Raw genomic sequence first — 26,788 nt, forward strand, 5'->3', positions numbered from 1 at the left:
ATTTGGGGGGGAGATGAAAGAAAAATCTGCTATAACACCAACCAAAACCAATTTATTATGATGCTTCTTGATGTTCTTGTAATGCACTTGTGATTTAGTTAAACTCCTATTAAAAGGTCAAATGAAAAATGTAAAATGAAATAATTTCATTAGAAAACAAACGATACCTAACAAAAAAGATAATATAAATAACAGACCAGGGCATCAAACTGTCATAGCGAAGAAACATGTAAGACAATAAATACTTGAAACAGCGCATTGATAAGGACAAATTAATTTCATTTATAAATTTAATTCAATGACTGACCATTTGCTAATAAAGTTGTGAAAAAACCTTGACAGGAGTATGATCATAAAAGCAACAAAGATTTTTGTTGTTGTCGTCTGTGTAGTTTTTTCCCCTTCAACTTTTTAAAAATGTATTTTTTATTCAGATAGAAATCCTAATGATTTCTTCACATTGATCATCCTAAACTATAATCTAATATCTATTATGCTATCATATATAGTCTGGCCTGTAGCAGTCCTACATGGACCATGTTGTTTTTTCAATTTATCTTTCTTATGGCACTTTTGCGGGAATATTTGACCCCCATCGCATACTCAAAAACTCACCACAATTTGCACGCTCTGATCTGATCTATGTGCATTGTGAATGACTCCCTCAAAAATGAGGACATCGCAGCAGGTAAAACCATCAAAAAATGAATGAATTGGAGGAAAAAATTCCTTATGGGCACAAAAAACCCCAGTTTGAAACCCAAAACACACACCTGACGTTTGAAAATTATTATGAGATGGCCACAGGACTTAAGACGTGGGGCATTTTGTGGCAAAGTATAAAATTTGGCCATTTTAATCACTTTTTTGCACAATATAGGAAAAGAAAAGTTGTTCCAGCTACCTCTACAAAAAATGGACACACTTTACTTGGTGAAATCTACTGACGTTTTGTGACTTTTGACATTGGGAAGAGGCTGCTATCTTGAATTTCCCCCCCCAAATCACCTCCAGTACCGGCCACAAATTTAATATCCTCCTAGAGATTTTGATCTACTGCCTCCTAAATCCTCAAGCACCATTGGAACGCTACTGGCAAAAAACTGTTGGAGTTAGAAGTTGGAGAATAGCGCTAGTGGGGGGGGTGGCAAAAATGTGTGTTTGCCTGTTGCTCACAGATTTTTTACTACAATTTTGTAAACAATGTAATACGTGAATCGTTGGGTCAAGCTGTACAAAATGATATGAAATACAATATGTACATATTATGAATGTGGGTGAGGCTCTTAAGAGCACATGCAGACAAATAAGTGTGTATAGATTTTGCAGCAAAAGAAATTATATCAAATGTTTTCCTATATGGAGCAGCCCTAGAGATTAGCAGCATTTAGAGAATGATGAATAAACTCTTTCAAAGTTTTTTGGTTTGTTTCTTGTGCTTACTGACTGTTTAAAAGATGCAGGCATTCAGAAAGCTTAAATTTGCTGAAGGGTATGCTTGAGAGGTTGGGGAATCTGCATATCTTTGTACTAACATCTTTAATAGCTCAGCTTATTGTCAGTGAATCTCTAAATCATTTCCCCCCCAAATTTGAACTACACTGTGAGTTGTTAATATACTGCTGCCTGCAGAGAAATGCCTTATTTGCATAAAGCAAGGATCTAAAATCTGAAGCTCCAGGGAAAAAAATATGTGAAGGAATAGAGAGAAGAATTCCAACAAAAGCCTGTGAACTTCAAAACTACTGGGGAGAATATATTTGAAAACTGATGTCCATTTCTAAAAAAATATATTTGAATGTTGCGGTTTAATCGGTAAATGCACAACAGATAAAAAAAAAAAAGCTCCTCTGCAGAGCAACAGAGCTCATGTTTCAAGCAGCTACAGGAGTCCTGGTACTCGTCTCTGGAGTCTCATCGCCAATAAACCGTGTGATCCACTGCCCGAATCCCATACTGGATATTGGATTTAAATGGTGTCCCATGTGGAGGATTTTAGCTTTCTATGTAATAAAAGCTGGTAAGGTTGAACCACAGGCCATAAATACAATAAAGTTCACTTGTTAATCCTTCCAATCTCAGATTAATACATGTATAACTAGCATGTATAGATGTATGTATAGATGTAGATAGTGAGGCGTTTCCTTGTGAATTAGTGTTGTTTCTGTCATGAATTGGTATTTTTTTAATACCTGGAAATGTCAAATCTGAATGACATGAAAGTATGTATGCAGCCTGAGTTAAGAAATGCCTGGAGGGCAGTTGAAGGAAAACACAGGGCACGTTTTTACGTTACTTTAGCTGAGATAACAGATGCTTATATACAAACAAGTAGCAAGTAGCAGAGAAGAAGACAGAACGTAAGAAACTGCATGTATGCCCAATGATGCTCCTCATGTTTTATATAGGTCTTTTCCACTGACTTCTGTGCATGTTAGTTAGAGTGTCATGGTGCATTCGGCCTTCCAAGGACTCTTATCTTTGCTCTGTGCACAAACAGCGTCTTGTTTGCTTTCCATGATTTCAACAGCTCATGCCGTGAGTTATGACCGACCTCTCCTTTCTGTTCCCTCTGCAGCCTGGGTTGGGGCCTTGGCCATGGGCATGATCTTCTTCTGCTCCCCTGTGGTCAGCATGTTTACCGACCATTTTGGCTGCAGGAAGACGGCCGTCAGTGGGGCCGCGCTCGCTTTTATAGGGCTTCTCAGCACATCGTTTGCAAAGTAAGAACCATCCTGTCGAAGAACCACTGTCACCAATCCCAACCTTTTCTTAAAAAAACATTAAATATTCTAATTTTTACATGTATTTATAACTGTAAAAGTATATTGATTCAATCCACACTGTTACCCTGTACCCAAAGTCCCACCAAGCATATTTTGACTTTAATGGTGTAATTTAGAAAACATTAAAGTCAGTTAAAGTATGGTAGCTTGATCTGCTTTAGATCCAGTTTTCCTATGTGCTTTGGCCCAGAAGTGTCCACTTAAACCAGATTGAACAAACATGAAGTAGGACCTTTAATATTACAGAAAAAATACACCCAACTCTCTAAGCAACTACTGCTAACGTGAAAGGGAGCAACGTGGATGACCGGCAATTAATCATTGACTGGATGTTTGTGCAAATTATTAGACAATAATTGCATAAATGTTTACTCCCCCTCTCTGACTGAGTCAGAGTGCAGGTTGCTGATATGGTCCTGGTTAAATGCCCCCCCAATGGGATGCCGTCTTTGAAGTGTTAATGTTGGTTTAAGACACAGATTGCCAAAACTGGTGGCTAGTGCAAGACCTCAGAATCTGGTCAAACAGCACTAAATCCTGCTCTGTCCAGTAAGGGGAGCTGTCAGTGGATAGAAACAATGAACCTGCATCTCAGCAGCATTTTTGATGGTCCTGAGGCTTTAGTCTTTACAATGAGTACAATGCATAAGATTGTCCTTGTTTTCCAACCGGCAAAACATCATTAAAAGTTAGTGGTTGTTAAGGAGTCATGATTTTCTCTCAAATAACTTTTCTCTCTTCCCTGCAGCTCTTTGATTCTTCGATACTTCACGTACGGCATATTGTTCGGATGTGGCTCCTCCTTTGCCTTTCAACCCTCGCTGGTGATCCTTGGCCACTACTTCCGCCAGCGCCTGGGCTTAGCCAACGGTGTGGTCACAGCTGGAGCCAGCCTCTTCTCCATGGGCCTGCCAGTTTTGCTTGATAAAGTGGTTGAGCCTCTGGGCCTCAGCAGAACGTTCCAGATCCTCAGCCTCTTCATGCTGGTCCAGGCCCTTCTAGCATTAACGTTTATACCGTTGCTCCCCTCTGGGGGGGCCATGGGCCCACCAGCCATGGGGCCTGGTCAGGCTGAGTCCCAGACTCAGGCTGCAGTCCAAGCTGGGAGCAAGTGGGGCAAAGTAGTCGCCAGAATCAGAAAGTACTTCAACCTGCGTGTCTTTCACATTGTGACGTACCGAGTGTGGGCGTTTGGAGTGGCCACGGCTGTTTTGGGATACTTTGTGCCATATGTCCATCTGGTAAGACATCTTCGTTGTTCTGCCAAAATGTTTACACACTGAATAAAGATCAAGTAGACAAATGTTTTTTTCTAAAAGTTGCTAAATCAGTTGTGGTTTATAATTATTAAATCTAGCAGCTTTATTTTTCTTCTAAGTCCCCCACTGATGACAGTTCTGTTTTTAAAATCAGGGGACCTTTTTAATTAATGACTTGATGAAAAAAAGAAAAATATCACAAAGTTCAGGAGGCCCAAGCAGGCTGGCTCCCTATCCTGCAATGGTCTCTGCCTGGCCGCCAGCTCGCCTCCCGGGAGCCGGCATAGTGATCGCTCCAGCTCCATCGGCCCTGTGACAGACTTCAGTGTGTACTCGCCTTTGCCCAACAGTAGCCGGGAAAGGGTACTGTTGGGCAATTAGGTTCAGACGAGTACCAAATCGCCCTATGCTGCTGAAATTGCACTGCTACCAAACCTTTGCCCTGCTGGACCTCATCCTTGACATTGACTTAACATTGAAACTGGCTGCCGCGCAAATTCAATTCAATTCAATTCAATTTTATTTGTATAGCCCAAAATCACAACAACAGTCGTCTCAATGGGCTTCGAAGTGAAACATGAACTCAAAAGGATCATGAATACAAAGAGTTCAATAGGAAAATACTAAAATGAACTAACAAACTGACTAAGCTATACTGGCATCCCTGCCCTTAGACCCCCCTTTGCGGCAAAAAGGAGCCTTTGAAAGCATTTTTCCCTCTTCTGTGGCCAGAGATTTGCTACTTTTTTGAGCTCTGCAGCTCAACCGTCACCCGTAATCCTAAATCCTAAAAAAAAGTGTAGCTCTGGCTGCACATATTTGGAAAATTATGTGTGAACAGTCACTTTCTTTCTGGCATTTCATTTTATTTGCTGTGCAAGGAAAATAAACAATTTTCCCTGTTTCTGAGATTGTCACTCGGTGTTGTTTGCGCCCCTCCTCCCCTTGGGTCAAGCTTTTCACTCATGCAAGACGCAGCTTGCAGAAAGAGGGGATAGAGGGCGGAGCTACTCAGCTCAGCACCAATGGCCACGCCCATGTAGAGAAGATTTTGGCAACAGGCTTAAGTTAGACATGAAATTTAGCTTTTTAAGGCCTTTAGGATGTGGGGTTTTGGTTAAAAACTGCATAATCATAATTAAAACACCACTGGGAACATTTATATAAAAAAAAATCATAGGGAGACTTTAAAAATGAACACAAAAGAAGTTTTGGTCAATAAAATTGATTTATTACATAAAGATTTCTTGTGAATCCCTGATTGAATTAAAATAAGAGAACCTTCTATCATAAAAAATGTTGTTTCATCTGGTTCCACTTTATAATCCGCATATGAATTAATTCTGGTAGTGTTTACCGATGTCAAAGGGATTTTTAGGGGATGGTGCTCTGTCAAAATGTTTGGTAGGGTGTTATTGTAAATACGGTAACGCAGCTAATGTGTAGCTGTGTTGGACTGTTTTATGGTTGGAAGTTAGCGTAGTCGCAGTGACGTTTGTTTCGGCGTATCTGTTTTTTTATGTGTTACAAACAATATTACTGCACTGTTAATACACGGCAAACGGTTAGCAAGTTCTAGAGTTACTGTGAACGCAGGTAATAAGCACAACTTTCCCACTAGCTTTCTCTCACAAGTTAGATCCTGGTTTTCGTTTAACTTCCTTCATCTTACCCCTTGAGCTATCCTATGACCGTACCGCACCTTTACATTGATGTGTTATCTTACCATGACAAAGGTGGATAAAGGTGAAGAGGATTTCATGTAATCCATGGAAACCAGTGAAGATCACAAATCATTGAAGAAAAAAGGTTCAGCGCACTGTCTAGTGGGTCTAGATGACCCCACTCCCAATGTTAAAGTGCCTAGGATAGCACAAGGGTTAACATGAACAAACCAGAACTTCTTGTTGTTACCAAACCCCCCCCTCTCCAAACCTTATAGCTTTTCTCACTTCATCAAAAACTCTACAGTTACCATCTTTCTTCAAGTTAAAAGCCTGAGTGTCATTCTTGGCATAACCTTTTCTTTTTCATCATCAATTGCCCCAGCCCTTCTTTCAGCCCCTCATAACACCTCCAACTGTGTCCTGGCCCACAGCCTTCTCTTCTCTTCAACCTTCCCCACAAATCCCTCAACAAGGTTCTGCTGGTTCAGAACTCAGTTGCTTGTATAACCACTGTGTCACTATTTTACCATGTAAAAAACTTTGGCCACGCTTTAGCAAAACACTGCACTGCTCTATTAGGATGCTGAAACCCACAAAGTCTCTCAAATGAGGTCAGGCCTTTCCAAAAACCTTAATTTATTTTTTATGCCATTCTGATGTACATTTCCTGCTGTGCTTTAGATCACTGCTCTGTTGCTTGTCCCAGTTTAAGCCAAGCTGGCTGGATCCGATCCGATAAAAAAAAAATGGTTGACAGACTCCAGGACTGACTTCATTCCTGCAAAGTGTCTGCACCTTGTAGGTCTGAGAAGCTTTTTTTTTATCCATAGAACATGATTTCAAAACCCAAAATCTGGTTGTATTTGCCTCAATGAAACTTCCACGTTCCCTTTTTTTCTCATAAGAGCCTCTTCTCCAACTTCTGATTGTTCAGTCTTCTCTAACTTTTGCTTTGATAAACTGAGGTCTGTGGGTTCTGCATGCTGTTGTCCATCAGGGCTTTTATTTGCCCTTTGGTGGTTTGTGGACTTCTTCTTTGCACCCTGCTGGGCCTCAGCTATTCAAATGCTGCCAAACCCCGACATGTCCACTGAGAGGGTGAGATCAACACTGCTATTTCTCAATATGTTTCATTTTCTGGTCAACATTGGTGATATTACTCCTAAAATACAATATATTGCAGATTTTTACTTCTTTTTTTTTTATAATGTGAGGCTTTTAAAGGTTAGCTTGGAGATAGCGTGACGGAGGAGGATGAGCGTGAAGCTGCAGTACAGAGCTGTAAAGCTGATCTCCCTCCATCCAGATGTCGGATGTTCCCGCTCCGGCCTCCCTCTGTCAGTACTGTTGTTTCAGGCCAAAGCCCAGATGTAAACACAGCCCCGGTCTTTGTATCGGCTCGACCGCTTCAGGAAGCCTCTCCTGTATGGCCTCTCTGTATCCCTAAACACGCTTATCCTATGGCCACCGATGAATGTAGAGCTCTTCAAAGCAGATCAAATATTTTACAGGGACCAAGCGTCCTTGCAGGAAACACTTGAGACGGGCAGTTTCATGTTTTTTTATCTGAATCGCGAGAGTCTGACCAATATGTGTTGGCTCTTCCTGTCCTGCTGTTACACGGTTTTGTGCATGAACACATGCAAGCCCTTGATTTTTTTTTTTGGTTACAAAAATTGATCAGTTCCTTGATTCCAGATCTTACATCCAAAACTCAGCTGACCTCTTAACCATATTTAGAGAGAGCGTAATGGCTTTGTGTTTGTCTGCATTTCAGATCAACTTCGCAAAGGAGCAGTTCAAGGAGAATGAAAAGGAATGGGTGTTGCTTGTTTGCATTGGAGCCTCATCTGGGGTGGGACGTCTCGCTTTCGGCAAGATTGGTGACCTGATTCCGGGTCTGAAGAAGATTTATATGCAGGTCAGGAGCAGCCAGCACACACAAATGCTACTTGTCTGCTTTTTGTTTTCATTTTAGTCATTTAACTTCTCGAGAAAACAGTGTTGCACAATCAGAAATGGTTCTTTAAAAGCAAAATATCTGACTCATATTTAAAGAGTTTCTTAAATAACTCTTGATATTTAAATTGGTCAGTGACATAAAAAAAGAAGAAGCTTTTAAATGTATTTTCTTTGCAAATGTTCTTAAGATGCACTGTTTCAGGAAGAATATAAGCTTTGCTTTAACAAAAAAATTAAAAATAAAAACTTGGCTAAGAACTATAGAAATTGGGTTTGTCCTAAGAAAACAGACGGGCAAAAGCCAGCACACGATGCGCAGTAATGGTTTGTTATTATTCCCTTGTGTGTTTGTGAACACAGACTGGCTATTTCAGGACTGCATTTGTTCCCTGTTTTAAAGCTGCCTCTCTATAAAGTATAGTGTAACCTTGCCAATGGGAGAAAGATCAAACACGTAGAAACTTAAGAACTGTATAAATCCACAAAGAAAGCAATGACAAGGTTAAAACTATGTTAAAAATGACTAAAAAAACTTGCAAAACTCCACTGAAATATCAAAGTGCCAAGGATTTATTCCAATGGGTATATCACAGTTGTGTGTTATGTTTGTTTTAAACCACAACATTTACAATCTTTTTGTAAATTTCATGTTAATTCTGACTGAATGCTATAGTAATAGGGGGTTCAGTGTCATTCCTGCATCATTGTTAAGAGTCGATGAGATTGGCAAACTCCCTGGTGAGTTCAGGGACTAACTGAGGGTATTGGAAATTTCCCTGGACTTTCACATTTCTGTTTTTGTTCTTTATTTGTCATCCTCTGGTCTAATATGCAGGCTTTGATCTCACTGGTTGGGAGGAAATCGTTGCGCTTGGGCAGAATTCAGCTTTGCAAATCTAAGCTTTGCTGTTGTGTGTTTTCTTTCTCCTCTGAAGTGTGTTGTATTCTGTTTGTAATCTGGCTCCAGCTTTAACCGATAGCATGCAAAGTTAGACCGTGGGAGCCTGAATGTTTGTCGTGAAATTTTTCCACTGGAAATAATCTTCCTCTTTGTGAAGTGATGAACACCAGATTGTTGCACAGCTGCTTTAGAAACTTTCTGAGGCTGAAATGCAACAATGGATGTTGCAATAAGCTCATTGCTGATGTCTTTTTACCACACCGTTTTGTTTACACCACTGGACCTACCATCTTTAATGTAATCTATTGGATTCTTTTTACTGACAATAAATCTAGAAAGTAGGAAGGGCATTTTGACAGGAGTTTATTTCACCCAACTCTACAACATTGTAAAGATGGACATTGGGTTTGGGACAAAGTGTTTGTTTGAGTCCCATGCATTTATCCACCTGGCTGCCGCCAGTCAAAGTATTGTTAGAAACGCACAAATTTAAGATAACATAAACGAAAAAGAAAAAAAAACTGATTTAGCCTCAGTGGTCATGGGACAGAGTTGGACTTTTTAACAAGGGATTGAACGGAAAATGAATCCCTATGAGCCTCTTGTGGTGGTTTGAGGAACTGGAACATTTATCCCTTGTGCTATCCTAGGCTCTTTAACGTTGGGAGTTGGGTCATCTAGACCCACTAGACAGTGTGCTGAACCTTTTTTCTTCAATGATTTGTGATCTTCACTGGTGTCCATGGATTACATGAAATCTTTCCACCTTTATCCACCTTTGTCATGGTAGGAAGAACACGTCAATGTAAGGGCGGGGTCATCTAAGTAAGATAGCACAAGGGTTAATAGATTCCGGTTTACTTCAAATTCAGGAATGGATGGCCGGGCTTTGGGTTTATACACTGCTGCTGGCAAAACTGAAACTTAGGAACCTCTTTTTTTCTTTCTTTAATGGGGTTGAATAAACGAAAAGCATAAACTTAGCAGTTTTCTTGATATTAAAAGCAGCTTTGCTAATCTCTTGTCTCGCAGTAAAAGTGGATTCATCCTCATCTACCATAAAAATAAGTCCAGAGCTCTTGGATTTTTGATGTTTTCTTTCAGGTGGTGTCCTTCATGGCTCTGGGCCTCATGTCCATGATGATTCCTCAGTGCGCAGCGTTTGAGGGGCTGGTGGTGGTGTGCGCCTTCCTGGGACTTTGCGACGGTTGCTTTCTCACCATGATGGCTCCCATTGCTTTCGAACTGGTTGGCCCCATGCAGGCCTCGCAGGCCATCGGTTACCTTCTTGGCCTTATGTCTCTGCCCATGACGGCAGGTCCACCCATTGCAGGTGGGAAGCTTACTGTTTTTTAAATTCTCTTTCTGGCATTTTCCTTCTCTTTGATGTTTGAACCAGAATGACCTTACTGTAACATGGCTCCCTTTACTGACATTTTAACTGACATCAAGAAAATGGAGAAAGTGAGAAAGCAAAAAAGCATGCAAGGAGTTAAGAAGATAAAGAAGATAAGATAAAAGAAGATAAATGCACAGGAGGGTTGATTTTTCAGTTGCCCAAAATCAGTGGAGTGTCTGGATTTGTGCCCAAATTAGGTATTAGAGTTCAGAAAATAAGCAAACATCAACCATACAATCACAAAAAAACTGTACTTAATTCCGCTTCGGTGTTTTACATATTTTTGCCATTAACAGGAGAGTTTTTGAGCAATCGTTTCAGAGAAATCACAGAATCTTGTCCTGAAGGCTTTGTACCTGAACATTTGTTTTGTGAAAAAAATGTGTCGTAGTGGTGATGATAGGGGTAACGTAGCTTTTCTTTCACCAGTCTGCTGCAAACCATAAGCTTTGTTCACACCACCCACGGCAATGCGCGTTCATGCGGCCACTTCAGATGAAAGGTCTATGTATATGCGTATATGCCTTCAAATATCTGGCATCCAAGGGTAGCTACGTATGCTTTTACGACTGTTTTGAGGCTTTATTTACAAAATGTGTGGCCTTTGAACGCGCGTTGCAAGTTAAACCAGGTTGAACTTTGACCAATCAGGGACTCGGATTGGGTAGTGACGAATAGATGACGTCCCCTTTAATTCACAGAAGTGCCAACCGTTTAAAAATTGCGGTTTGTGCCCAGTCGACATTTCGCACTAAGAGTCTTCCAACTAAACATGGCAGACATGCGCTAGTCGACAGTAGCAAAAGCAAAAGAAGAAGAAGCCCATCCCTGCTTCTTCAGTGTGGACACAATGGACTAAATGTGTGTTCTTGAATGTGTGTCACATGATTGGTGTTTCTGTAGCTTACGTGTTACTTTTACTGCCTTTGATGAAGCTTTTCATGTGTTTTCTTTTATGTCTTCCTGTAGTTAAAATGACTTGCAGCCTGTGAGTGACACCAGTTGTGTTTTCATTGACCGTGAAATGACCACACGCAATTTAGATTTGTGATCATGCATTCACCTAATGGAAACAGAACAATTTAGAAAAAACACATTTATTAAAAAGATTTTTTGCCATTAGTCTGCAAAAAAAACAGTGAGCAATGTGTTGCATTTGAACTATTTTAAATGTGAAAAATACACTTTTAATGCTTTTTCGTAAACCATCCAAGTTTTCATGTTCAGAACACAAAATTTGTTTTTGTAAAATGTTCATATTTTCTAGTTTTTTACTTCGGGAACTTGGTGACGACATACTTGCCGTTTGGTGCCCAAATTGCTTTTAAAATCCAGGGCAGTAGATAGTTCTGCACTATGTAGTTTTTTAGTAGTTAAAAAAGTGTCTTTGATGACAATAATGTCTTAAAATGACTCAATACAAAACCGCTTTGATTCCTTTTCACAGGTCTCCTGCATGATTACTTTGGCAACTACACGGTGGCGTTCTCCCTGGCCGGGGTGCCTCCTATGGTGGGCGGCGTGGTCCTGTTCTTTGTGCCGCTGATTCACCGCAGACTTCAGCGAGGCCAGGCTCCTCCAGAGGACACCACTGCCTACATGCTGCCTGCAGCGCTTCCAGCTGGAGAAGCCAAGAGCTGCTCCAACGGAGACATCCTGCCAGGCTACACCGATGTGGAGACCCACATCTGAGTCACGTCCTACAAAGGTTACACACACACACGTGGCCTCTCAAAATTAGGATCCAGTGATCACTTCCTTGTTTAATTTTGTTTTGGTCTTTTTCCTCTGTAGGGATTCAGCCCACCAGCACTTTTCTTACCCTTACAATGCCTATGGACTTCCTGTTCCTTTTGACTGATCTCGTCTCCTCCCTCCTGAGATTCCATTAGCAGTTTGCTGTTTTTATGCAAAGAGAAGGTCAGCGTTGGATGAGTGAGGAGGACGAACAGAACAACTGTAATTGCTTTCACAGCTCAGCTGTAGCAAACCATTAGGATGCAAGACATAAGGAAAAAAAAACATTCCAACTCTCTGTTTTAAAGCATTTATCTCAGATTTAAAGCTGCAAAACTACACTTTTATTTTCATTTCATAAATACATATATACTTAACAAATTAGACAGTGACATGTAGTGAAGGGATACAATCGAAGTTTTTTAGCAGTACCTCAATTTTCTACTTGTGGTATCGCTGTACATTTTATTGACATAGCTTCACTGAAATAGTCTTTTTGTTTTGTTTGTTTCTTTGATTTTTCTAACATGTTACACTTCAATGTGATGCAGTACTTTTGAGACAGCTGCAAGACAACTTTTGAGAAAATCATAAAAGAGAAAAAGGATATTTCTGATAGACGCAACCGTCTCAGCTCTTCTGACCTCAGCGTTTTTGATCGTGGCGCTCTATTCCCTAAAGGACCCAGAACGTAAAACTGAAGGACCTTAATCTCTTTGCCACTCTGCCTATGTGTGATACTGTTGTGTCACTGGAGTAGCTGCTAATTCCAACGATATGCAATGAACTTTTCACTTCAGTTGAGATCAGTGAGTTCTTTCATGCAGGTTACACAAACTTAAAAAAAGGTGAACATCTGCTTCCTGCTTTAATCAGACAGGTCTTTTTGAAATAGCTTGCAGGTGCTGGACAAATCCACAGAATCTATGCAGAAGTGTTTATGCAGATGTTACAGGAACCCGAGGATTGTCTTTACTTCATTTTGAAAAGGAATTTTCATTATATCAGTGCAGTTTCTGCTTTTGAATATGTGATGTCAGTTTGTATTTCAGATGGGGTACTGATGCATTTTAGTACTTATTCATGCCGGGGTATTGATCAGCTTGAACTTTCTAAGCATGGCTGGACGGAGGGCAAAGCTCTGGTGAACTCACATTTATGCATGCAGGTGAGGAGAACTGTCAGACTGGAAAAGCTCTTAGTAACTTTGAGATTCAGTTTCTGAAAGTGGGACACTGCAAAGCAGTACAGATCCCCAGGATGAGCGTCAAACTCCAGTCCTGAAAGGCCCCAAGTTGTGGTGTTTTTTTAACAGTTCCCTGCCCTACCTGCTGCTGATTACCTGAAGCAGAGTACCAACCTCCAAGGACTGACATTTGTGCTCCAAACGCACATTAGAGCGGTGTTTGTTTGAAATATTGTAACCCTAAAATTAAAAAAAACAAACAAGCTTTCTAAACCAGGAGGAGTTTATTTGTAAACCCAGGGCTATCTTTATGTTTATTTGCTGGATCTCACACAAAGCTAAGCCTGCTGCTCTCATCCTGCCTGCTCGCTTATGTAGAGTCCCACTTCAATGCAGGAGTTTGCATTTGACCAGAATGCAAATGCAAGAAGCCTGGTGCTTTAAGCTGGAGGGGGTAAAAGCAGACACGTGCTGCAACAAAATCAGACTCCTGTGAACTCTGAATGTTCATACAGTCATGAATCCAAACAAAGAAGCCCAGCAAAGGAGGGTGTAGTTTTCCTTTGGCCATTCACAGTTTCAACATTTTACATACTGACAATCTTTTGAGAGGCTGCAGCAACCTAGAATATGTGTAGGGCGGTACAGTAATGGCAAAAGGTCATCTGGGAAAAGGAAAAGGGAACGCCCTGATTCTGGTCTGGCATTTCTTTCCATTATCCTTTGCTTTCATTGAGGACTTCCTGCTGTGTATACATTACATTTTCGAGCCATTGAGGCAGTTTTTGTTATTTTTAAATGAATTTTATATTTCTAATGCACCATAGTCAAATCTGTCAAAATACATGTTAGCAATTAGATTTGGTTCCCTGAGAATCGTTCATCGCAACAGCGGATGAAAGAAGTAATTTATCCATTTATGATTTCTTTATCAAAAGAAATTGACAGTCTGTCAATTTAATGGTAGGTTCATTTTAACTGTGATAGATAGAAAAGCCCTTTTTTTCCATTTCATTGAGGGAAATAATTATTTGAACCCTCTTTCCACAAAGACTTTGTACTTTGAGGTAAAACCCTTATTAACAACACAGAGGTCAGATGTTTCTTGTAGTTGATGATCAGGTTTCTGCACATATCAGGAGGAATTCTAGTCCACTCATCTTTGCAAATGACTTCAATTGCATTCAGATTTGGTGGCTGTTGCTTGGCAACTCTAACCTTCAATTCTCTCCATAGGTTTTTTATAGGGTTGAGTCTGGGTTGAGACTGGCTGGGCCACTCCATGACTTCTTCAGCCATTTCTTGGTTGTATGTTTTGGGTCATGATTCTGTTGAAAGACCCATTCACCACCAATTTTAAGCATCTTGGCTTAAGAAGGGAAGGAGATTCTCACTCAGGATTTGACAGTACAAGGCTCCGTTCATCCTCCCATCCACACGGTGGAGAATCATGGGCAGAACCCCCCCCCCCCCCAAAAAAAAAAAAACGTGTTTCCACCTCCATGTTTGACAGTGGGGATGGTCTTTTTGGGGTCATAGGCAGCATTAGTCTTTTTCCAAACACAATGGGTTTAGGTGATGCCAGAGAGCTCAGTTTTGATCTGATCTGACCACAGCACCTTCTCCCAATCCCTCTCTTAATCATGAAGGTGTTCATTGGCAAACTTCAGGCCCACCTATTTCCCGCGATGAAATGGAAAATTTTAAGTGGGCAAGTCAACAAAATCAGCAAGGGATCAAATATTTGTTTCCTCCACTGTAAATAAATTGTAAAAGCTGAGAAGGACCGCTTCATCCTTTTAGTTTAGAGTTTATTAGTTTAGTTTAGTTTATTGTTATTACATTTTTTCCCCCCAGCAATTTAGTGTCTACAAAAAGATTAGCAAAAGTGTTCTGCCATGGGTAAGTTACAGTTTACAGTGAATTACAAACCTGTTGTGTGGGCAAAGTTGTGTTTGTGAATTTATGGCTTCTGTTGCAGAAATGTTGACTTACTTAAAGAAAATTAGACACTCTTGACAAATAATCTATGCATAAGTGATACCAAGTATTTCTTTCACCATGAAAAAAAATCATAACGACATACTTTTTACTTACTTTTTATTGATCCAGGAATTGAAGAAGTCTGAGTCAGGGTCTGATCCGTTCAGTAGTGAAGTTGTTTTGTTTGGGTTCTGGTCGGGGGTTTTCGTGCAGGTCTTTATTGGCCTTCTGTTGGCGCACCGTCTCTTTGCCTTAACAGTTACCGACCCTCTTTGTGACTCCATCCAGTCTTCCGTTTCATGGTGGAGGTGTTGCCGTCCTCCAAAGCTTCCCCTCTCTAAGCAGTGCAAGCCGACATCCTGACATGCGTCACAATATTATGTCCACCAAGAGAAAGTGTGTGTATGTAGCATCCCACTACAGCCTCAATCAAGAATCTGTTTGGATGGCTGTTTAGATTTATGGCAGCTGGGTGCCACGCTGCAGTTTTAAAGGAGAAATCCACTGAGATTTCTTAACTCATTTTTTCTATTGATTATAGGCATGTTTTAAACTGTGTTGTAATTTTGTTTTTGCAGACAACTTATAGAGAGATTTAATGTTCATGTTGGAAACCCAAAGATGGATTTTTTTTTAAATACTTTAGTTTTAGGTGCTATAAAAAATGCAGACCTGTGTAACTGTGTGCAGAGATGCCTGCTGATGTTGGAAGACTTTAACTGGTTTTCGGGTACCAGCTGTACCTGTTCTTGGCTCTCTTTAGGCGTGTTTGTCTGTGTTTGTCCTCCTGATCATCTTGCCTCCAGGCTGGATCTCTGGATAAAGAGGCTGTTTGATCTTCCAGAGTCAATTAAAATATAGGATTTGATCCCTTTTGGTGCTTCTTTCCGTTCATTAGTTTTGGTCTGTTTTATATTCTCAAATTGAAATTGCAAGGAGAGGAAAAAAAAGTTTTTTTTACTATGAATGGTGGGGACTTCCACATTTAATTGAATTGTTTTTTCTTGTTCTATTAGTTCTTGTACTTATTAGGTTTTGTTTGTAGCTAAAACCCTTTTATATTAAAAACCGACATTTCCACTAATTGTGTTCTTTTAAGGAAAAACTTTTGATGTCTGCTAACATGACACAACACACACACAGAGTGTTGTACAGTCTTGTTGTGCCAGGTGTCATCTTATAATCTTTGTGGTTCCAGGTATCTTTGGTTTTGGCTTTTGCCCCTATATTTTAATGTGTGTAAACCAAGAAGATGGACATGTTTGTGAAAGATTTGAAAAAGACTGACATGAATGAGAAGCAGTTTGGTTTCTCATTGTTTAATTTGTTTGTTTTTAGCCATTTTGCTGCTGAGAGAGTGTGGTCAGATGCCTGATGAAACACACATTTCCGTACTATAGCGCACACCGGATTGTAAGGAGTACAGTCAATAAATGGTCTGTTTACTAACTTGTGTCATACACACATCACATACATGTGTATAACTGTACAGCTACCGTTAGACCGTCTGCGGCAACATGTGTTCGAGCGACCGCTTTCAATGGATAATCTATGTAAACACGCGTAAACATATTTCAGGCTTCTGCGTTAAAAACTCTTGCATTGACGTGTAGGAACACAACTTTAACGACCATTTTCAGGATCTATGTAGAAAACGCATGGCCGTTGAAAGCCAAAGGCCATTGAAAGTGCGTCACATTGCCGGTGTGTACATACCATAAGGCGCATTAAGGGAGACAAAAGAGTGAGAGATAACCCCGTCAGTCATACTTTAAGGCGTTCAAAGTAACTCTAGAACCTTAAGAATACACGTAAAAAATTAATAAAGACTGATTTAGCTGAAACAAACGTTACTGTAAGTACGTTAACTCTCAAACTTAGTTTTAACACTTAAAAAAAAACAACCAGTCTGACACTGCACCATGTTAGCGTATTCATAATAAAACCCAACCAACATTTTGACAGAGCCCTGTGTACCTCTCAGAATCGCTTCGGCATCAGTAAGATCGACCAGAATGAATCCATACATAAGGCGCTCCAGACTATAAGGTGCATTATCATTTTTTGAAATAAAGAAGGCTTTTAAATCCGCCTCATAGTGCGAATAAAATCCAGAATAGATAAATCTAAAGATGAAGGAGCTACACAAGGAAGAATGTGTGAAGATAGTTTCTTTTATGTGGCCTCACTGGTCCTCCTCCTGTGACTCCGGTTCTCTCTCATCTCTTAACACAGAACACTTGCTAAATATTTACCTGGACTCCCAGCTTGCATTTGTCACGTGCTGCACACAAAGCTGTCGCCTATGCACCTCGTGTTTTACCCAAAAATGCTGCAAGTTTCAACACTAATAAATTTTACTTAGCATCTTTTAAGATTTTTTTCCCCCCAAAAAGAGTTGCTTTTAAAAAAGATCTGAGATATTTTTTTTAACTGTTTCCACTTTTATTTTTATTTTTTTTGATAATTCACACCAGGTCATACGAGGCGCACTCGTATGACAAAAATACAAAAGGGCCACAGCTCTCTGTTGTTGCCATCTTTCAAAAATTGTTGTTCTTATCTAATCAGCCAGAAGACAGAGCTCGGCCTCTGAGCTTCATCTCATTAGTGTCTCTCCTGGCGAAATGTTTGCCAGGCTTACAATCATTCCAGTGTTGCTCTGCTGTGAGGCGTGCCATTCCTGCGCTTCCTTGACCTCAGTCTGCTTAATGTCTCTCTGCTGTGCTTTGTTTAACTCAGACGCATGAAAAGATGAAGGTCCAATTGTTACAGCTGAGCCATGATTTACAACTCTGAACCTCTTGGGCTGCCAGACTCCAAGAGAGCATGCACCGCAAAGTTGTTTCCAGGAAACCTCATTTGTGTCCTTTTTTTCCACCTCAAATGAAACTTTGTATTTCCCACATGCCCATTTAACTGTTATATGTGTGTCTTTATCGTCCTGTTCCTGTGTACAGCTGTCTTGGTGATAACAGACCATCATCTGTGTCCCTGCACTAACTTTCAGCCTTACACGGTGAATTATGTTCAATATTTTAGTGCAGGATCGCTAAGCATTCCTCTGTGTACCCTGTTGGTTGCTGCAGTTTGACCCCCTTTACCTCTTTGCAAGCTTCTGTCCCATCACAAGCTCCACGTTTTAACAAGCATGCATTATTTAATTTCACTTAAAAGTACAACATAATTCATGAAATCTGAGATTAAGTTTTGCTGCTAGAAAAAAAAAGAAATTTCTGGTTGTGTTGTATTTTCAAATCTCTAAGTGTCACATGTTTTCTTTAAAACCATCAATAAAGATATAAAATGACCATTCGTGTCATTTCTTTATTTTCTCTTAGGTTAGATTACCTTTTTTTCCCCATTTTTTTTTTCATTTTTAATTTCTCAAAAGACTTCTGAAGATCTATAGAAAAATGTCTCTTGCTCAGAGATGCTCAGAGTCTGCCCTCATTATCACCACGGCAACGTGGCTAAGTTCAATCAGGCATTAAGTCCTGCCCTCGCTGACTCGCAACCCACCACCCAAATGCGAGTCGTAAAGACCACGCTTCACTGGATGGGCTCTTCATGTTCACACAGGGAACTATTGTCCTCAAAGTCATAAGTGGAGAATCAAACGCTTGGCTAGCAAAAGAAGGTCACTTTTTCTTTGTTTATAAACAAATAGAGAAAATAATGACTGATGTTTCTCCCATTTTTACAGTTGCTTTATTCCAGTCAGAAAAGAAACAAGTCGTTTTTCCAAAAAGTTGATGAAACCCCTAAATGCCATTAACTGTAACATTTAGTGAATGAAAGGTTTACACGTACAGACGTACAGATGAAGTGGTTTAAAAGTTAAATGCAGCCACAATTTGTCAGGAGGAAAAATAAATTGATTCATTTCTCCATTTAAATTTTTTATGAAGAAAAAATTATAAATGAATGTTAGTTTATAATGCAAAAATATTGATGCGGTCGGGAAAAAAGGCCCATTATTTACCCCCAAATTTGATCCACACATTTTTAACATGATGTAACTGTATTATAATTAATTAAAACATTTTGCGTTTTTTCCATACAATAGGCAGTCATAAAAAAAGAATATGAAAGTATTATGAAATGAAATATATTATGCATATATTATGAATATGAAAGAGTTATGAAAACTGGAAAAAGTTTTCCTGCTAAAAGTGTTTGAGATCTCTTGGAAGCAGCCATATCGAAATGAACAGGAAAAGCCCATCTACTGCCCCTAGAGGAATGGTGATGAACTACAGAGCAGAGAACATGGACCAAATTGTACACAATGGGTTTTTAAGGGGTCACAGAAATACATGCATTAAATATCTAACTCTAAACCAATGGCTATGTAGAAATGTCAGTTCATGGAAATCTGTTTTGGTAAATTGTTAAAGACGTCTCCAAACTGTCAGGTATGGTGGTGTAAGACTCAAAATGAAAGAGACTGGGGATTGTGGTAGAAACTGAAGCATTTAACAAGCTGAAATATGAAAAAAGCCAAAAGATGTCAAAGCAGAACAGAACAGATGACCTGACCCCGAAAAACAGAAAACCAAACAATTATCTAGGCTGATGGCAATTAACTGAAATGAAGGCAGCTGTGGATCGTTATTAACCTGAAACTTCTGTGACTGTCTAAGAACATGACCAAAAACATAAAAACCAAACCACACCAAACCACAGAACCCTTACATTAACACCACCATCTTCATTAGGAGACATTTGAAACAAAAGATGTTGTATTCATTGGGATGCTGCATTGCTCAGGTGAATAGAAGTAAAGTGGAATTTAAAAGGAATGGAAGTTGGGACAAAAACCTTCATGGTTTTGCATTTTTATGACTTTACATCTATCTGACAGATAAAAACAAAACCTCTCGTTTTTTATGCAGAACTTTGGAGCTGTTATCTTTGAAGTGAACATCTTCAAAAGACAAGCTGCCACTATCACAAAACAGAGAGTTTTTGCATTCATTTGTAAGAAAACCAGCATGGTTAATAACACATTTCCTTTTGTGTGATTGTGACAGACTTGAAGTGCATGTGTGAACAACCCATTTTTTTCCTTGTGTTTTAGTTTAATTCCTTTCCTCTCCTTTTAACTTTAAATTAGGGGTGCAGTTTTGTGGTCTATCCATCCATCTTCTAAACCTGTTTTGTCCCTTTTGGGGTCACAGTGCTGCCAGAGCCCATCTCGACCACTTATGGACAGGTCGCTAGTTTGTGGCAGGGCCAAAATCACACACCCATACACACCAAGGACGAATTTACAGTAACCACTTATCCCTTGTGCTATCCTAGGCACTTCAACATTGGGAGTTGGGTCATCTAGACCCAGTAGACAGTGCGCTGAACCTTTTTTTTTTCAATGATTTGTGATCTTCACTGGTGTCCATGGATTACATGAAATCTTTTCACCTTTATCCACCTTTGTCATGGTAGGGAGAACACGTCAATGTAAGGGTGGGGTCATCTAAGACAGCACAAGGGTTAACCCATGAAGCATGTTTTTGGACAGTGTGAGGAAGCCAGAGTCCCCGGAGACAACCCACACATGCAAACTCCACACAGAAAGTCCCCCATTGTTGTTCTGTTTCAGGCCCCCCCAGCTGGGACTTGAGCTGCAGTCTTCTTGCTGGGAGGCAAGAGCGCTAACCACTGCCCCTCCGTGCAGGTCTGTTTATTTTCTTTTTCTTTTTTTGTGATCTATGTAATATTTTTGAAAAAGGACGTCTCATTATTCATTTTGAACTTCCTGTAACTCTGTTTGCACATATAGGAGGCGTGACATTTTTTGCTTTTCTACTACCTGAAACCTGCATTTAAAAAAAATGCAATGTGAACAGAAGCCTAGATATCTGGTAGCTAAAAGTTTTACATCAGGCATAATAGATGCTCTTTATAGGTAATTGGACTTCGGATGAACTACGTACGTTTTGATGTTACTTTGAAAGAGTAAAATAATTTTAGTCATGTGAGTTGTTACTGCAACCATTTTCAAAATGTTTTGAAGGAGTGTAGTAGTCCAGTCTCTCCAGAAGAGGTCCTTCCTCTCACTTCTCAGAAGTGAATTCTAGAAATCCACTTCTGCAGATCACCCACACAACACTTCAGTCTAACTTGCATTTATTTGTGATTACACAAATGGCTTTAATTAAAGGCTCTATTCATTTACAACATTATCAAAGTGTTATTGTTGTTTAACTTGTGTGTTGAGTTTTAACTCCTTGTTTAGGCTCACAGAAGCAGCTCATGCAGACTCCATGCAGAAAAAGTCAAGTCCTTATGGGAGACTTTGTGGCTGCAGGGTCCACCTCCTCTTCAGGGATCACTGCATTCGTAGCTTGCTTCAAATCAGAGACAAGCACAATGATTTGGGTATCAAAAAAGAACAAATGCCAAACCTCTTCCAGGTGTTGGTAGTGGCAATGTGCTAGTATCGGGTAGCAACGGTCCAGTGTGAATGCAGAACAGAATATGACAAGATCTAAGAAACTATCACTAAGAATCCAAACTTAAGTGTACAATCATCATATTAGAAGTACCTTTGCTTCCTGTGGGGTGTGATGTCATTTTTGTAATGAAACGTTTCGACTTTCTGGAGTTTTTAAGCGTAAACAGATCTCATCAGGCTGGAAATTTAGAGGTTTAAGTAGACGTTAACAAACACCAGGTTTTAGTTTCAAATCTGGCTGGAAAAACTGTGGAGATGATTCATCCTCAAAAAAACGAACAAACAAAAAAACTAATATCATGGTTGCTTGTACCTGCTCTTCGCTCAGATTGAAACATTGGCAAATAATTTTTTAATCTCCTCTGATAAAAATTCTTCCCCCCTTCAGTTATGCTGTACCTTTTGCTGGGGCAAAAAGAAAGAGGAAGAAAGTACTTCTGCTTACTTGAGCAACGACAGTCAAAACCTAGTTACTCAACGTAGAATGATTCCATTGTGGTCTTTTTTTTCTTTTTTTGTTTCTTTTCACCAGCCTATTTCTGTGAAAAACAATTCTGAAAGAAGCAAATTACATTAAACTCTCTGGGAAAGAACGATTTGAGGAAATCTGCGAATGCACAATCACTAAACACAGATTAATCACATCATAAACTAAACTGTGGCATCATTTCTATCTATAATTTTCCAGTCAGACTGTCCAGGGATTTCTTTTTGTCTAAATCTCTGTCTGTTTAATGAACAAAACATTATATCCTGCTAGGTTTAGAAATTTAGCTTTGTGTTTTACACAGGATCTATGAGGAAAAAAGATTTTAAACAACACTTTTGAACATTTCTACAATATGACATACGATGTAGCCAAATTTTTTAAATCACAACAGTAGTTAGGTTGTGCAACCAGCCGGTTGAAATGTAATTAGTCACTTCTTGTGAATTAACGAGTCAGTTTGTGTCATAAATGCCCATATGTCAAGAAAGTTGATTCTTTATTTATTTTTTATTTTTTTAAGAAAAAGTAAGAGAAAATGATTGTTTTAGTGCTCGGTTGGTTTTGCCAGTAAAACATTTTTGCACCATGTACTATTTTGCAGGGTTAGATTGACAGGCAGAGTGTAGTTCTGCATTGACATCCAGGTTGACACAGCACAAGCATAGTTCTTTCAGTACGCACCATTGCCACGTTTACTGCGACCCTTGCAGCTTCACCATATCTTTACTAGAATGAAAAAGTGAAGTAGCTGGAAAAAAAGTAGACAGTCTTTTTGTTTGCGTATCTTAGGACAGAAAACATGAGTGCCTCACCTCCATCCACAAGTTTGTGGTGGAGCCTCCATCATGCGTCACTGTATAATGTCAGAAGCCGCAGATTTCATGGCCCTGTGGAGCTTAGTTAGGTCCATTCCAATGTGACAGCAGATGCAGGAAAGGTGCTGGCAGTATCACCAAACCTTTTCCCACCCAACCCATGTAACACTGGGCCCCCTTCCCTTTTGGAAAAATTCTGTGATGCATCAGACTCAGTACATTAACATGCTGTGACATAAAACTATATACTGAAGCCAGAGTTGCAGTGCTTTTGATATCAGTCAACACAAATTTGTTTTTTGTTGTTGTTTTACACATTCACTATATTGTTTTAGGAAAGCATATTTTTTAATGCTAAAGTTATATTTGTACACTACTCACAACAAGTTAGGATATTCTTATTTACAGGAGTTCTTCTGCTATTTGGTCTGAATCTTAATGAAATGCAAATGTTCCCTTTGATATTGCTTATGTTGCCAGAAGAAACACCATTTTCATTATCTTGATATCTATTACCCCAAAAATAAAGACAATAAAGCTCTAAATAACAAAAATTGACCATGTCAATAGTGAGTATTTCCACCATTTGCTGTGATGATTTCTTGACACTAATGTCACGTGCTCCTCACTAACCTCATGTAACTCTGAGGCAATGTGTCCCACTCTTTTACAATAGCTACATGTGGTTCTGTCAGGTCACTTGGGGGTGGAGTTTGATCATCAAGTCTCTGATTCAGCTGGTCCTAGACTTGCTCTGTGGGGTTAAGGTCCGAGGACATTGCTGGTCATATGAGGCACTCCCATTTCCTGAGGTTGACCTCTGACAATTCTGGCACCAATAGGGAAGAACTTTATCATCCATGAACAGAGAAATTGGGGTGTGCTGGTAAAATTGGGGGTTTAAAATTGGTTCTATAATGTCTCAGTGGTAAGAACGTGCAGTGACTGGGCCAAATTGGTTTTGCACTGACTGCTGATGTCTGCCCAGACAGTTGTACCTCCTCCACCAAAGTTAACCCCTGGGACCATTTTGACCTTGGCGTATCACTCACCTCGCCTTCTGCAGCAACAATGATGATCACCATTTCTTTGTTAGATGACCCGGCATTCACCAGTGAACAGGACGGTGGAACACTTCTGCATTGTCCAGGTCACATGGTCTTGATACCGCTGCAAACGTCCACAGCGGTGTCTTGGTGTCAGTGGATTCACCTGCAACAGTCATCTGCTAGTCAAAGCGATGGAGTTGATAGCAAATGTTTTGTCAAGAAACCTTGGTACACTTACATGTTAAACGGGCCTGCAGCTGTGCAGCATTTGCTAAACCGTGACTGAGTGCAGAGCTCCTTAGGTATTGTTCATGATTGCTGTCAGACATTTGCATGGCTCCACTCCTGAGTCTGTCACAAACCAGAAGTTCTGAGTCTTGATGCAAGTCTGCTGATGACACTTAAGAGACTCACCAAGTCCACCTGCAACATCTGACTGCCTGTATCAACCGGAAAGGTGTGCCATAGGCAGGGGGAACTGCTTGTCAAATAAAGCTATGATGTTTGGTCACGTCTGTTTGAATGATGAACTTGGAATGACTTAGTGGCAAAATCAGATTTTTATATCCACAGAACGATGACATTGCAGGTTGTCTTCAGTCACAGATTCTGCAAATAAAATCTAAAAACAATTAGTTTGTTCTGTAATGTTCATCATAGATATACTACAATTGTGAGAAAGAGGATGTTAAAAAATAGAAACTTGGAAATCACGTCTCGTTTTTAAAGGATTGGTGATAAAAAAGTTGATGGAAGGTTCCTTGATTTTATCTCAGCAACCACAAAACAGATACAAGAGTAACCTCTTTGTAGGGACCCAATACTTTTAAATGTTTTTATTCAAATTTAAGAATAGAAATGTTTATGCTAACTTTCCTGCTATATCAGCAAGTATTATCAAAAAAATAAAGGTGTCTGCTTTGTCTTAGCTCCCTAATGTGGACTTCAACATTTCACATGTTTACTTTGACTTGCAGTTGTTGCAGGTATTTTGCATCTAAATGCCAACATGAAGTCTTTCATAAGCTTGTTTTCTGTTGTTCCTGCTGGTTTCGCAAGAGTTACAGCTACACCGGCAGCTGATAACTGATTCCCTTCTGTGTCCTTAAACTGCAGATAAATGCAGGTGCTCTGCATGTTGTCAAGATTGCAGGCAGTCTGCCTTTGTTTTCAGGGAGATTGACTGTGCCAAGCACAATGGCAAACCACCATCTCCCTGCCAACACATGTCCTGACCAGCATCCCACTGCCCTCCAAATAAAACAAGACTTCAGCCCTCTCTTAGCCCAGCTTCCTGGCTGATAATTAGGTGATGAAAGTTTTTTGGGAAACTCTCAACCAAAATATAAAACTTTGAAGAAGGCAAGTGTAACCCTTGTGCTATCTTAGATGACCCCACCCTTACATTGACGTGTTCTCCTTACCATGACAAAGGTGGATAAAGGTGGAAAGATTTCATGTAATCCATGGACACCAGTGAAGATCACAAATCATTGAAGAAAAAAGGTTCAAAGCACTGTCTAGTGGGTCTAGATGACCCAACTCCCAATGTTAAGGTGCCTAGGATAGCACAAGGGTTAAACCTCATAGACTCTTTTGCCCGTCTGTTCAATTCAATTCAGTTTTATTTGTATAGCCCAAATTCACAACAGTCGTCTTGGTGGGCTTCTTATAGGTAATTGAAAAAGTAAAACATAAAATCAAAAGGATCATGAATACACGGTATTCAATGGGAAAATACTAAATTGAACTAACTAACTGACTAAGCTATACTGGCATACCTGCCCTTAGACCCCCCTTCGCGGTAGGGAAGAACTCCTAAAAAACCGGATTCCGGAAAAAACGAAGAAACCTCAGGGGTGCCCACATGAAGGAGGGATCCTCCCCCAGGACGGACAGGCGATTTACCAGAACCTGTCATGTTTCGTCAAGTTCCTGTCTGACATTTGTGTCCTCGTGTGTCGCTTCCTGTTTTCTTTTGAAAGTTCCTCCCTTTCCTGTTCATGTCTGTTTTCCCCACAGCTGTAGTCCTAATCATCCCTGATCGTTCCCACCTGTGCTGTCCCTCCTCATATGTATTTATGGTCTGTGTCTCCCTCTGTCCTGTGCCTGATTATCATGTGTAGATGTTTACCAAACCCTACGCCTATCTCAGGTTCTCAGGAATAAAAGTTTTCCAAGAACTCTGCATCTGAGTCCTCGCCATTCTGTGGTCCTTGTCAGTATAATCAGGCCAGAACGGACTCAGCAGAGAGCAGCACTCTAGCTGCCGTTCTACAACGCCTGGAGGCTCGCCTTTCCCAGCAGGAGGACTTCCAGAAGTCCCTGGCCGCCCACATGGTTCAGGTCACCTCCCAAGTCCAGGAACTCCGTACAAGGCAGCCCTTGAACAACCCGCCCCCGGGAGCCTCTTCAGCCGTCCCGGCTTCTGCCCCGCCCGCGCCTGCCCGGTGTTCGGAAATCAGGATCGCCCCTCCCGAGCGTTACTCAGGAGAGTCAGGATTATGCAGGCACTTCCTCACAGACTGTTTGATTCATTTTGAACATTCCCCCCATGCTTTTGGATCAGACCGGGCGAGGATTGCCTTCATGATCTCCCACCTTTCGGGGAGGGCTCGAGCTTGGGCCATGGCCGAGTGGGCTCGCGACTCCCCTCTCTGCATGTCTCTCCTCGCCTTCCAAGAGGCTCTTCAGTGCACGTTCGACCCCGTATCTACCAGCAGGGATAAGGCGCGGGAGCTTACCTGCATACGCCAAGGAGGGGATTCGGTCTGTGAGTACGCCGTCCGTTTTCGCACCTTGGCGGCTGAGAGCGGATGGAACTCAGTGGAGCTGTACGACGTCTTTCTGAAGGGGTTGGCGCCGCGCATCCAGGAGCAGCTCATACCCCTGGATTTACCGTCAGATCTGGACTCCCTCATAGCTCTCGCCGTTCACACGGACAATAGGATCCGTGAACTGGCCTCCCGGCGTAGCCGCGGTCCCATGGGGGAAGCGACGTCTGGAGGAACTGTGGCCGCGGAGAGGCGGATCTTCCGCCAGGTTCCGGCCGACCCGCCTCGCTCGCCCCCTAGGGGGAACCCATGCAGGTGAA

General features: G+C 40.7%; 1 protein-coding gene across 1 annotated transcript in view; it reads left to right on the forward strand.

The window, feature by feature from the left end:
• Positions 1–18,191, forward strand: part of LOC101174678 (monocarboxylate transporter 8) — a 29,029-nt gene extending 10,838 nt beyond the window's left edge. The window contains exons 2-7 of the mRNA XM_023959091.1: positions 2,579–2,723; positions 3,535–4,027; positions 7,490–7,633; positions 9,680–9,908; positions 11,422–11,682; positions 11,769–18,191. Coding sequence (XP_023814859.1) covers positions 2,579–2,723; positions 3,535–4,027; positions 7,490–7,633; positions 9,680–9,908; positions 11,422–11,666 — 1,256 coding nt within the window. The 3' untranslated portion in view covers positions 11,667–11,682; positions 11,769–18,191. The remainder of the gene's footprint in view (positions 1–2,578; positions 2,724–3,534; positions 4,028–7,489; positions 7,634–9,679; positions 9,909–11,421; positions 11,683–11,768) is intronic.
• The last annotated feature ends 8,597 nt before the right edge of the window (positions 18,192–26,788 follow it).

Source organism: Oryzias latipes, chromosome 10, assembly GCF_002234675.1.
Source record: "Oryzias latipes chromosome 10, ASM223467v1".
NCBI classification, from domain to species: domain Eukaryota; kingdom Metazoa; phylum Chordata; class Actinopteri; order Beloniformes; family Adrianichthyidae; genus Oryzias; species Oryzias latipes.